General features: G+C 55.8%; 1 protein-coding gene across 3 annotated transcripts in view; it reads left to right on the top strand.

Moving 5' to 3' along the window:
• KCNIP3 (potassium voltage-gated channel interacting protein 3) overlaps window positions 1-13,371 on the top strand; it is a 120,092-nt gene that overhangs the window by 62,755 nt on the left and 43,966 nt on the right. Inside the window, exon 1 of one of the 3 annotated variants that reach the window (XM_038759254.1) lies at window positions 7,830-7,932. The exons of the other annotated variants lie outside the window; for them this stretch is intronic. Coding sequence (XP_038615182.1) covers window positions 7,830-7,932 — 103 coding nt within the window. Of the gene's footprint in view, window positions 1-7,829; window positions 7,933-13,371 lie in introns of those variants that run through there. 3 annotated transcript variants of the gene reach the window in all.

Genomic DNA, 13,371 nt, shown 5'->3' with positions numbered 1-13,371 from the left:
AAGGAGGAGGCAGGATTTGGGTGACCCCCTCACTGGGACTCGGCAGGTATGCGGGGAACTAGCAGAATTTCAGAGATGCCTCCTTGGAGGTGCTGTACCTCAGTCTCCTTCTGAAAATCTAAATTCATTTCCGAAACTACCTCCGTTCATCCATCAAAGCCTTGTCTGTGTCCCTCTCTTGCTCCTCAGCTGCTCCGGCTGAGGGCTGGGCGAACACTCACACACACACACCTCAGCACCCCCTTCCCCTCCCCCCCTACCACCTCCCGGCCCGGGGCAGGTATTCAGATCCTCAGCACCCGGTGGCCCAGATGGGAGAAACTCCATTACCTTTCTTTAAGCCCCTTTCAGTCACTCTTTTAGACTGACAAATAACCAGCAATAAACGAACGAGCTCTTTCCTCCTTCACTGCCTCTCATGGGGGAGGAAGAGAGCTGAAACACCGCTTGCCCCCATCCATGCCCTTTAGTCTCCTTAGCCCACCCAGCCCCTGCTCAGCCCCACCTGGCCTCTCCACTGAGCTAAGTCAAAGTTTAATGCATTTGAAGTCTTGTCGTACTCCGATAGCTAACTCAGAGAGGGGCCAAGCTTTTTTTTTTGGAGGGCTCTTTTTCTGTGCCTGGCAGGTTGGGCTGGTTGAAGGAGTTTCCCTCAGTCACAGTTGCCCCTGTGGCAAGTCTGGACCAACAGACCGTAAGAATCTAGACTCCAACCCAGTCCTGTCCCTTCCTAGGATGGGAAGAGAGACCTCCAGGGACAGCTTGGGGGTCCACCTGTCTCCCCACTCAGCTTCAGGGCTTCTCTTTCCTTTTCTCTCAGCTTCCCCCAGGAGAGCAAGAAGACAGCAGCTGGTCCCAAACTTCAGGGAGGGGGTCAGTCAGCAGTGTCACGGCCCAGACAGGACGTGCAGGAGGATGGAAGCACCTGCAGGAATTGCTTCATCCCTCCCATCTCCTCCCCAAGCCCCACTGAGATGGAATGATCTGAAGCCTGAGAGTCAGAGGACCTGGTTCTAAGCCTGGCTCTGCCGCTTGTCTGCTCTGTGACCGTGGGTGAGGCACTTTACTTCTCTGTTCCTCAGTTTCCTCACGTGTCAAATTGGGATCATCTTCCCCCTTAGATTGTGAAGGCTGTGTGGAACAGGGACTATATCTGGTCTGCATAGATTTATCTACCTCAGTGCTTAGAACAGTGCTTGACACGTAGTAAGAGCTTAACAAATACCATTATTATGATGATTATGGTTACGATGATGATGATGATGATGATGTTGAGAAGTGTAGTAGAACTGTCCCATCTGTTCTGGATTAGCCCCTTGAGGGCAGGGATCATGTCCCAAAATAGTGATGGTATTTGTTAAGCACTTACTATATGCCAAGCACTGTTCTAAGCACTGAGGTAGATGCAAGGTAATCAGGTTGTCCCACAAGGGGCTTTCAGTCTTAATCCTCATTTTTACAGATGAGGTAACTGAGACACAGAGAAGTTAAATAATAATGATGATGGAATGTGTTAAGCACTTACTATGTGCCAAGCACTGTTCTAAGCACTGGGAAGGTTAGAAGGTGATCAGGTTGTCCCACGGGGGGCTCACAGTCTTAATCCCCATTTTACAGATGAGGTAACCAAGGCACAGAGAAGTGAAGTGACTTGCCCAAAGTCACACAGCTGACAAGCAGAGGAGTCCGGATTAGAACCCATGGCCTCTGATTCCCAAACCCGTGCTCTTTCCACTAAGCCACGCTGTTTCTCTATGGCTCAGTGGAAAGAGCCTGGGCTCGGGAGTCAGAGGTCATGGGTTCTAATCCCGGCTCCGCCGCTTGTCAGCTGTGTGACTTTGGGCAAGTCACTACACTTCTCTGTGCCTCGGTTACCTCATCTGTAAAATGGGGATGAGGACTGCGAGCCTCCCATGGGACAACCTGATCACCTTGTAGCCTCCCCAGTGCATAGAACAGTGCTTTGCACCTGGTAAGTGCTTAATAAATGCCATTATTATTATTATCATTATAGTGCTCAGCGGGTGCTCAGTAAGTACCATTAATTGATCGATCGACTACTCTCCTTGGCTCGGCTCTGTTCTACCCAGCAAGGATGTGGCTTTTCGCTGAGACTTTCTATGTCTGGGTGCAAATAGAAGTGATGACTGGGGAGGAGGAGGAGCAGGAGGCGGAGGACGGAGAAAGAGAGAGAGGAGAGAAGGAGGAGAGAGATGAAGAAAGGAAAGGGAAGGAGAAATAAGAAAGAGGTAGTAGAAGAGGAGGAGAATGAGAAGGGGCCAAAAGGACAAAGAGGATGAGAAGGAGAAGTCGGAGGAAGAGCAGAAAGAGGAGGAGAGGAGGAGGAGGAAGAGATAGAGGAAGCAGAGGAGGTGGAGGAAGAGGAGACAGAAGAGGCGGAGGAGGAGAAGAAGGACTGTGAGCCGTTGTCGGGTAGGGACCGTCTCTACCTGTTGCCGACTTGTACTGCCCAAGCGCTTAGTACAGTGCTCTGCACACAGTAAGCGCTCAATAAATATGACTGATTGAAGGATGAGACTTCTCCACTCCAGCAGGAATGTGCCAGCAACTGGCAGTTGGGCAAGGCTCAGGCCAGGCGAGTCAGCTCCCTTCCATTAGACTAGTTGGCTGGGCCTGCTAATGCAGAAAGGATGGAAGCGAACACTCTGCTCCTGGAGCTTTTATCTATTTAAGGGTCTTTAATATTTTACAGGGCCCCAAACAGGGATCAATGTCTTGTTATAGCATGGAGCTCAGGAAGACGGCTTCTCTCTGGGACAGGGGGACGTCCCCGGAGGGAAGAAGGGGAAACTGAGGCAGCAAGCCAGGTTCAAAGAGCCGCCCAGTCCCCAGGCAGCCAAGTGGAAAACTATCCGAGTTCAGGGCTCCATCTTGCCGAGCAGGCTGACCCACACTCCTGGGTGGCCACTCAAAGCCGCCCATTGGTGTTTGAGACTTGACTTGCCAATAAGGACCTGTCCCTCTGGCAGATCTCGGCTCCGCTCCGCAAGGTCAGTGCTTACCTGGAAGCCCAAGAAGACTGCAGAGACCCCCACCTTTCCAGGCCCATCCCACCTGCACCAAAACACACACACACAGACACACACACACACAAATTCAGTCTGTTAGAAGTGGCAGGCCCACTGTGCCAGATGAACTATCACCCAGTGGATGATAGTAGTTTCTAGGACTGTCTAGATTCGGGAGACTTAATCAATCAGTTAATCAATCAATAGCATTTATTGAGAACCTACTAAGTGCTTTGGACAGTACAAGAGAGTCAGAATCGGCCAATCAATGGTATCTATTATTAATAATAATAATAATAATGGCATTTGTTAAGTGCTTACTATGTGCAAAGCACCGTTCTAAGCGCTGGGGGGATACAAGGTGATCAGGTTGTCCCATGTGGGCCTCGCAGTCATCATCCCCATTTTACAGATGAGGTAACTGAGGCTCCAAGAAGTTAAGTGACTTGCCCAAGGTCACACAGCTGACATGTGGAGGAGTCGGAATTCGAACCCATGACCTCTGACTCCAAAGCCTGTGCTCTTTCCACTGAGCCACGCTGCTTACTATGTGCAGAGCATCGTACTAAGTCCTTGGGAGAATACAGTACCACAGAGTTGGTAGACACAATCCTTGCCTATCTTACAGCCTAGTGGGGGACAATCAATCAATTCTATTTATTGAGCACTTACAGTGTACAGAACTCTGTACTAATCACTTGGAAGAGTCCAATATAACAGTTGATAGACATGTTCCCCATCCACCATGATATATTCTGGATAGGAGGATATAAGGTATGTACATAGGTGCCAGGGGATCTGTGGGAATTTTAGTTTCAAGCTGAGGCAGAGGGACGAAGTCGCAGTTGGGAGATTCAGAGACGAGTCGGAGAAGGTCTCCCGGAGGAGACGGGATCTCAGAAGGGCTTTGAAGATGGGGAGAGCTGAGGTCTGTCAGATGTGAAGTAGGAGGGAGCTAGAGGTCGGCGGTGAGAGAGATGAGAATCGAGAGAGGAATGAAGGTTGTGAGTTGGGGTGGAGTGGAAGAAGAAAGTGAATGAGCAGGAGGGAGAATTGACTGAAAAATCCAACAGGCAAACACACCCAGCCCTGCCTGAGCAGCCCGAAGGTTGTTCTGACGATTTTGACACCTGTCTATGTGTTTTGTTTTGTTGTCTGTCTCCCCCTTCTAGACCGTGAGCCCGTTGTCGGGTAGGGACCGTCTCTATTTGTTGCCGACTTGTACTTCCCAAGTGCTTAGTCGGGTGCTCTGCACACAGTAAGCACTCAATAAATACAATTGAATGAATGAAGCACCCAGCTGTAAATAATAACAGCAATCTTTGTTAAGTGCTTACTCTGTGCCAAGCACTGTACTAAGTGCTGGGGTAGATTCCAGATCATGGGGCTCGCAGCTTATCAAATCAACCAAATCAAATCAACCAAATCAACGAAATCAACCAAATCAAATCAACCAAATCAACCAATCAGTCATATTTGTTGAGCGCTTACTATGTATAAAGCACTATATTAAGCACTTGGGAAGGTACAATTCGACCGAGTTGGTAGACACACTCCCTCCTATAAGGTGCTACAAGGTTACAGTCTGGGGGGTGGGGGGGAGAAAAACAATAAAATAAATTAAGGCTATGTACTTAAGTGCTGTGGGCTGAGGATGGAATGAATATCAAGTGCTGGAAGAGGGCAAATCACAGTGCAAGGGCGATGCAGAAGGGAGAGGGAGTAGGGGAAATGAGAGTTTAGGTTGGGGAAGGTCTTAATAAGGCTTCGAAGGTGGGGTGCTATATCTGATATGAAGGGGGAGAGAATTCCAGGCTGTAAATAGGACATGGGTGAGGGATAGACGGAATTGAGGTATAGCAAATAAGTTGGCACTGGAGGAGCAAAGTGAGCGTTGCTGGAAATCACTGGGGTCAGCTAGGATGAGACAAGGTGAGTACTTTAAAGACAATAGATGGTAAGGAGTTTCTGTTTCATGAGGAGATTTGTATGGAGTGGAGAGAGACGGGCTGAACTTTTTTTAGAAAAATGATTTGGGCAGCAGAGTGAAGTCCGGACTGGAGAGGCAGGAGGCAGGGAGGTCAGCAGGAGGCCGATGCAGTAATCGAGGTGCGATTAGGATAAGCGCTTGGGTGATTGTTGTGCTCGGATAGGGAAGAGCGGGTTTTAGGGGTGATGAAAAGGTAGAACCGAGAGGATTTGGTGACAGATCAAATGGAAGTGTTGAATGTAAGAGATGAGTCCAGGATAACGCCACAGTTATTGGCATGTGAGCCAGAGAGGTTGGTGAGGGGAAAGTCATGGGGGGCAGGGTTTGGGCAGGAAGGTGAAGAGTTCTGGTTTGAATGTGTTAAGGTTGAGGGGTCTCATTCAGGTTTAGATGTCCTGCAGGCGGGAGGAAATGTGAGACTGTAGAGGAGAGAGGTCAGGGCTGGAGATGCCAGTCGGGGAATTTCAATCCACCTGTTGTAGGCTCTGGTCCCGCTAAAAGAGTGGGCACATACGCCCGCTCTACTTTAGGAGGTTGGTGGGTATGGAACAGATGGGGGTGGAAGTGGGTAGTCCTCTGGGGGGTACGGAGTGAATTGGACCGCGTTTGGGGAGAGGGATCAATCAGTCAGTGGTATTTATCGAGCACTTATTGTGCGTAGAGCATTGTACTAAGCTCTTGAGAGAGTACAGTACAATATTGTCAGCAAACACGATTCATTCAGTGGATAGAGCACAGGCCCGGGAGTCAAAAGGTCGTGGGTTCTGATCCCGGCTCGGCCTCTTGTCTGCTGTGTGACCTTGTGCAAGTTGCTTCTCTTCTCAGTTACCTCATCTGTGAAATGGGGATAGAGGCTGGGAGCCCCACGTGGGACAGGGACTGCGTCCGACCCGATTTGCTTGTATCAACCCCAGTGCTTAGTACAGTGCCTGGTACATAGTTAAGTGCTTAACAAATACCATTATTGTTATTGTTGTTGTTATTCGCGACGGTTTCGGGTGTATTGGAAACTCTCGGAGCTCCCTGGGAAGCCGGGGTGGGCGAAGGACCTGAGACCAAAGCCATGTCTCCAGCCACCCAGGGAGGTCCCGGGAGCACCGACCCCGGGACTCAAGCTGTCCGGTGCTCCATGCGGCCGGCCCCTTCCAAGAGGACTCCCCCCAAGCCCAGTCCTGGTCTTTGGAACTAGCGGGCCCTGCGCGGTCCCCTGGGTCTCCGGGGTTGCCATGGCGCTTTGCGGCTCTCGATCGATGCTGGCAGGAACAAGGAGGGTCGGGAGGCCAAGGCTGGGGGGCTCGAGGGGAGGGCGGTGGAAGGGGCAGGGACAGGGGCAGAGGCGGGGGCAGGGGAAGAGGTGGGGACAGGGGCAAGGACGGGGCAGGGGCTGGGGCAGGGGCAAGGACAGGGGCAGATGCAGGGGTAAGGCAAGGACAGGGACGGCGGCAAGGACAGGGGCAGGGTCAAGGACAGGGGCAAGGGCTGGGGTAGGGGCAAGGCCAGGGGCAGGGGCAAGGCCAGGGGCAGAGGCGGGGGCTGGGGTAGGGGCAAGGACAGGGGCAGATGCAGGGGTAAGGCAAGGACAGGGACAGGGGCAAGGACAGGGGTAGGGTCAAGGACAGGGGCAAGGGCTGGGGTAGGGGCAAGGCCAGGGGCAGAGGCAGGGGCTGGGGTAGGGGCAAGGCCAGGGGCAGAGGCAGGGGCTGGGGTAGGGGCAAGGCCAGGGGCAGAGGCAGGGGCAGGGGCAGGAGCAAGGACAGGGGCAGAGGTGGGGGTGGGGGCAAGGACGGGGGCAGGAGCAAGGATGGGGCAGAGGCAGGGACAGGGGCAGGGGCAAGGACGGGGCAGAGGCAGGGACAGGGGCAGGGACAGGGGCAGGGGCAAGGACAGGGGCAGCGGCTGGGGTAGGGGCAGGGGCAAGGATGGGGCAAGGAGAGGGGCAGGGGCAAGGACAGGGGCAGGGGCAGGGGCTGGGACAGGGGCAGGGACAGGGACAAGGACAGGGGCAGGGGCTGGGGTAGGGGAAAGGACAGGAGCAGAAGCAGGGACAGGGACAGGGGCAAGGACAGGGGCAGGGGCTGGGACAGGAGCAGAGGCAGGGACAGGGACAGGGGTAAGGACAGAGGAAGGGGCAAGGACAGGGGCAGGGGCAGGGGCTGGGGTAGGGGCAAGGACAGGGACAGGGGAAAGGACGGGGCAGAGGCAGGGGCAAGGACAGGGGCAGGGGCAGGGGTAGGGGAAAGGACAGGGGCAGGGGCAGAGGCAGGGACGGGGCAAGGACAGGGACAGGGGCAAGGACAGGGACAGGGGCAGGGACGGGGCAAGGACAGGGGCAGGGGCAAGGACAGGGGCAGAGGCAGAGGCGGGGTCGGGGCAGAAGCGGGGGCAGGGGCAAGGCCAGGGGCGGGGGCAGCGGCGGAGGACTGAGTGGCGTCTGCCCCCGTGGCCCCGGCCCCCCGCCCCCCCCACACCCCCCCCGGGGCCGTCGGGCTGCCCGCAGCGGAGGCGGCGGCTCCTCCCTCCCTCCCTCCCTCCGTCCGTCCGTCCCCCGGCGATGGGGCGGGCGTGCCGGGGGGAGTGTCCCGGGCCCCGGCCCCCCGGCCCCCCGGCCCCCAGCCCCGCCCCCGGCCCCCGGGCCCCCGGCCACCACCACCACCAGCGGCGGGCACGGCCGGCGGGCACCGCAGCGGGGGGCCCCGGGGCGCACGGCGCCGAAGTTTTCCCTCCGACCGGGAAGAAAGTTGTTCCGGGGATGTGAGGGCCCGCGGGTCCCGGGGGCAGCGCCCGGCCCGGCCCGGCCCGGGGGGCCCGCCATGGGCATCCAGGGCATGGAGCTGTGCGCCATGGCCGTGGTGGTGCTGCTCTTCATCGCCGTCCTCAAGCAGTTCGGCATCCTGGAGCCCATGTCCATGGAAGGTAAATCCTCTCTCCCCCTCCCTCCTCCTCGGACTCCCTGGGTCCCAGCCCTCTGAGCCTCCCCCCCTGGGCAGCGCCTCTCCCTCGCCCTTTCCATCCTATTTATCCAGCCCTTCTTAGGTGCGGAACACTGGGCTAAGCGCTTAGCACCGGGGGAGCTCAGGACGCCGGGCCCGCTGCCCCGTTTATCTTCTAGACTGTGAACCCGCTGTCGGGTGGGGACCGTCTCTCTATGTTCCCGACTTGGATTTCCCAAGCGCTTAGTCCAGTGCTCTGCGCACAGTAAGCGCTCAATAAATACAATTGAATGAATTTATCTGATTAGTGATGGGTCTATAGCTCTGATTCTATATCTGACTAATGAGGGGTCCATAGCTCTGATTCCATTTATTCTGATGGTACTGACGCCCGTCTACTTGTTTTGGTTTTTAAATAGTATTTGTTAAGCGCTTACTATGTGCCAAGCACTGTTCTAAGCGCTGGGAGGGATACAAAGTGATCGGTTGTCCCACATGGGGCTCCCAGTCTTCATCCCCATTTTACAGGTGAGGGAACTGAGGCACAGTTCTAAGCGCTGGAGGGGGGGGAGATACAAAGTGATCTGTTGTCCCACATGGGGCTCCCGGTCTTCATCCCCATTTTACAGATGAGGGAACTGAGGCAGAGTTCTAAGCGCTGGGGAGGGGATACAAAGTGATCAGTTGTCCCACATGGGGCTCCCGGTCTTCATCCCCATTTTACAGGTGAGGGAACTGAGGCACAGTTCTAAGCGCTGGGTGGGGGGAGGATACAAAGTGATCGGTTGTCCCGCATGGGGCTCCCAGTCTTCATCCCCATTTTCCAGATGAAGGAACTGAGGCACAGCTCTAAGCGCTGGGGGCGGGGGGGATACAAAGTGATCGGTTGCCCCACATGGGGCTCGCAGTCTTCATCCCCGTTTTCCAGAGGAGGTAACTGAGGCACAGAGAAGTGAAGTGACTTGCCCAAAGGCACGCAGCTGCCAAGTGGCGGAGTCGGGATTCGAACCCATGACCTCGCACTCCCAAGCCGGCGCTCTTTCCACTGAGCCACGCTGTTTCTCTGTTTTGTTGTCTGCCTCCCCCCTTCTAGACTGGGAGCCCGTTGTGGGGTAGGGACCGTCTCTATCTGTTGCCGTTTTGTACTTCCCAAGCGCTTAGTACAGTGCTCCGCACACAGTAAGCGCTCAATAAATATGACTGAATGAATGAATGACGGACGCCTTCCTCTCCTCCATCCCTCCCCTCCATTCCGCCCCTCCATCCCTCCCCTCCATCCCTCCTCCGGATCCCACACAGCTCCCTAAGGAATTCTCCTCCGGCCTGGTCCTTCCCCCATCCCCTCCTTCCCATCCTGTCCCGGCCTTGGAGCTGGAGGCGGGGGTTGGGTGGGAGGGGGTGGAGGAGGATTATGAGAAAGCATGGGTGAGGGTGGAGAGACCCCCCAGCTTTTTCTCCAGCCCGGCCCCTTCTCCATCCAGCGATGCCCAGCCGGGCACGTGGACCGCAGGTGGGAGCTGTCACGACCTGTGGTGACCTGTCCCAAACTCCGACCCGATGCCCCCATCTCTCCTCCGCCTCCATCGACCGCCCCCGAGTCCAGCCCTCGAAGTTTTAGAACATAGACCCTTCCCCCTGCTGCTAGTGCCCCCCACCTCCATACCCCAACGGGTCTGGGGCCTACCGAATGCCCCCCACCCCTCAATCCGGCCCTGCTCGGCGCCCGCCGCTGCTGGGGCAGGAGAAGAAGGAAAAGCAGGAGAGGCAGGACAGGGCTGGGACAGGGAGAGACACTGGGGGTGAGGCAGGGGCAGGAATTTTATGGGGGGGTGGGCAGGGGTAAGGAAATTTGTTTCTCTGGTAGCACCCGCCTTTGCCGCCTCTCCGGGAAACAGCCGGGCAGGATGCGGATGGGTAACCCGACCCCCAACTCCCGGCTGGCTCGGCCTTACGGGGCCCCGATGAAATATTAAGCGAGGAGAGGGAACTGCCGCAGCGCTCGCCCTTATCTCAGGCCGCAGAACGGTGCTTGGCACATAGTAAGCGCTCAACAAATGCCATCATCATTATCATCCCTTTCCGGGACCCTGAAGGACACCGGCCTGCGGTTGCTTTCCCACCCTCCGGTCACCTCCGCCACTTCCGTGGCGGCAGCGACCCGGTGGAGCGGGATGGAGGTCAGAGAGAGGGGGGCGGCGGGAGTGGGGGTCCCCGCCATCTCCCCCTCAGATCTCTCCGGCCCCCCAGCCAGGTCCCGGGCAGGACCCTCGCGCCTCTCGCCCTGACGATGGCCCTGCGGCCTGGTCTGGCCTAGTGGCCCCGAGAGCCATGTCAGCGTCCACTGACCTTGGCCGCAGCTTCGTGGGCCACGTCCGGGAGCTCCGCAAGATTGAGGACCACAGAGAGAGGGGACGCTCACTGCGGAGGAAGGGCCGCTCATCCTCCCCCCGGCTCAGGTCAGGGAGGGTGCTGGCAAGGAAAGGACGGCCCGTAATCATCCAAACTTAGATGGATGGTAGGTAATAATAATAATAATGGCATTTATTAAACGCTTACTATGTGCAAAGCACCGTTCTAAGCACTGGGAAGGTTACAAAGTGATCTGGTTGTCCCACGGGGGGCTCACAGTCAATCCCCATTTTCCAGATGGGGTAACTGAGGCGCAGAAAGCTTAAGTGACTTGCCCAAAGTCACACAGCTGACAATCGGAGGAGCTGGGATTTGAGCCCACAACCGCTGACTCCAAAGCCCGTGCTCTTTCCACTGAGCCACGCTGCTTCGCACTGCGCTAGACTCTGAAGTCCAAGATGATCAGATCGGATGATCCCGGCTCCACTACTCATCTGCTGTGTGGCCTTGGGCAAGTCACTTCACTTCTCTGAGCCTCGGTTACCTCGTCTGTAAGGGGATTGATACTGTGAGCCCCATGTGGGATGGGGACTGTGTCCAATCCGATTTGCTTTTATTGACCCCAGCGCTTAGTATTCCTGGAACACAGTAAGCACCTAACATATACCAGTTATTATTATTATTACATGGGGCTCTCAGTCTGGAGAGATGGAGTACACCTGTTTAAACCCATTTTACAGATGAGGAAATGGACATCCAGAGCAGTTAAGTGGCTCCAGGCAGAGTGGGGGTTTCCAGCTGAGGCCGAGGGCTCCAAGGGTCCAGAGGGTCTAGGCGAGGGATTGCCGGCATGCTGGTTAGGGGGAACGATTCGGAAGGGACCCCCAGTTCCGCGATGGCCCAGTCCCACCCCCGTCTCCGGGATAGGGACAGGGACAGTAGCTGTGCCTGGCAGCCACTCAGGCCAGGGCTTGGCCATCTCCGGGTGGGGTGAGCTTCGGACCGTGGGTTCTGGGGGGACAAAGTTGGGATCCGAGCCCCTCCAGCCTTGGGGCAGGGGCCCAGCCCAAAGTCGCCCCACGTGCCCGGTCCGGTCGGAGGGCAGACGGCGGCCAGGGGCCTCCAGACTCTGGGTCTGGCCTAACCCGGCCTCGAGAGCACCTTTCCCGGTAACTTTCTCGGCTGTCCCCCCGCCTGCTCCCCGGCACTAGCTCCGAATCCCTGCCTTTTCCTCTCCCTCCTCTGGCCAGGGATGTGGTGTAAGGGACTAAGTCGTTAATTGAGTTACACAAACTCAGCAGGGACCAGAGCGTGGCTGCAGAGCGAATAAGCTGAAACATTTATGAGAGAGAGAAGTGGGTGGCGGGGAAGTCATTCAGTACTGCCCCGGTGAGTCCCGGGATTGTCCCGGGGCAGTCCCGGGACAGTCCCGATGCGGTCCCAGGGCGGGATTCCAGCCCTGCCTGGACCAGGGGGAGGGGGCTGGGGCCTAGGAGTGACTCCCCAAAGCTCTGCACCCCCACCACTCCTTTCTGGCTACAGCTGTTCCTCCAGTGGAGCGTCTCCGGGCGGCTTCGAGGGACTGGAGGAGCCGAGATTTAGGACCAGCAGAGGGGCCTGGCCCTGTCCGGACCCCCAAGAGGGAAGAGGGTCACTCCTGAAGGCCCTGCCGTCACCGGGGTGATGCAGTAGAGAAGGGCTCATTCTCTTCCCTGCTTCTCCCTAGGGAAAATTTCCCTCAAGACTGTAAGCTTGTCGTGGGCGGGGAATGTGTCTGTTATATTGTTATACTGGAATAAGGATGATGGTATTTGTTAAGCGTTTACTATGTGCCAAGCACCGTTCTAAGCGTCGTGGTAGATACAAGGTAATCAGGTTGTCCTACGTGAGGTTCACAGTCTTAATCCCCCTTTTACAGATGAGGGAACTGAGGCACAGAGAAGTAAAGTGATTGTATGATTGTACTCTCCCGAGCGCTTAGTGCAGTGCTCTGAATGCAGTAAGTGCTCAATAATAATAAATGCAGCTGAGATGAAGCAGCGTGGCTTACTGTAGGAAGCCATGCCCTAGTGGCAAGAGCACGGATTTGGGAATCAGAAGTTGTGGGTTCTAATTCCGGCTCCGCCACTTGTCTGCTGCATGACCTTGCGGAAGTCACTTCACTTCTCTGTGCCTCAGTTACCTCATCTGTAAAATGGGGATGGAGACTGTGAGCCCCATGTGGGCCAGGGACTGTGTCCACCCTGATTGCTTTCTAGCCACCCTTAGAACGGTGTTTGGCACATAATAAGCACTTAACAAATACCATCATTATTATGATGACGGTGATGATGACGGCAGGTTTGTGGGAGAGCCCCACTGGGAGAGCTTCGAGCATCAGAGTTAGGGAAGACAGAGCCGCATTCATGAATGGCCGCTTTCTGTTTCCACAACTAGCAGTGAAGAAGGGGACGGGGTTAGGAGCCGTAGCCGAAAGAGCTTTCTGACTTCAGTAGGAGTTGCAAAGTGCCGGAAGGCATTACCAAAAGTGAGCCGCCCTGCAAAACTACCAGGGGTTAGTCTCCATGACCTCTGAAGCTCTTAATAAATACGATTGACTGACTGACTGACTCTGTGGGACGCTTTCAGTCGGCAAACCGTTCTTCCTCAGGGCCACTGAACAGAGAAACAAGGATTCGGATGGCACAGGAGCCCAGGGGCAGTAGAGAATTTACCTCTGTCACTCCTCCCCTAATAACAGTGGGGCTCAGGGGACAACTGGGTGTTTCAGCCCCAGGTCTGAGCCTAATGATGTATACCATTATTATTACTACCAATAATAAGCACTTACCATATGCCAAGCACTGTTCTAAGCACTGATGTAGATAAAAGTCAGTCAGATTGGAAACAGTCCCTGTCTCACATGGGGCTCGCACTCTTAATCCCCATTTTACAGCTGAGGTAACTGAGGCCCAGAGAAGTTAAGCGACTTGCCCAAGGTCACACAGCCGACATGTGGTGGAGTCAGGATTAGCACCCGGGTCCTTCTGACTCCCAGTGCTCTATCCACTAAGCCACGCTGCTGTGTGCAGAG

This window comes from Tachyglossus aculeatus, chromosome 17, assembly GCF_015852505.1.
Source record: "Tachyglossus aculeatus isolate mTacAcu1 chromosome 17, mTacAcu1.pri, whole genome shotgun sequence".
In the NCBI taxonomy this organism is placed as follows: Eukaryota; Metazoa; Chordata; class Mammalia; order Monotremata; family Tachyglossidae; genus Tachyglossus; species Tachyglossus aculeatus.
The sequence above is the reverse complement of the archived record's forward strand: the minus strand, read 5'-3'. Positions and strand labels throughout refer to the sequence as shown.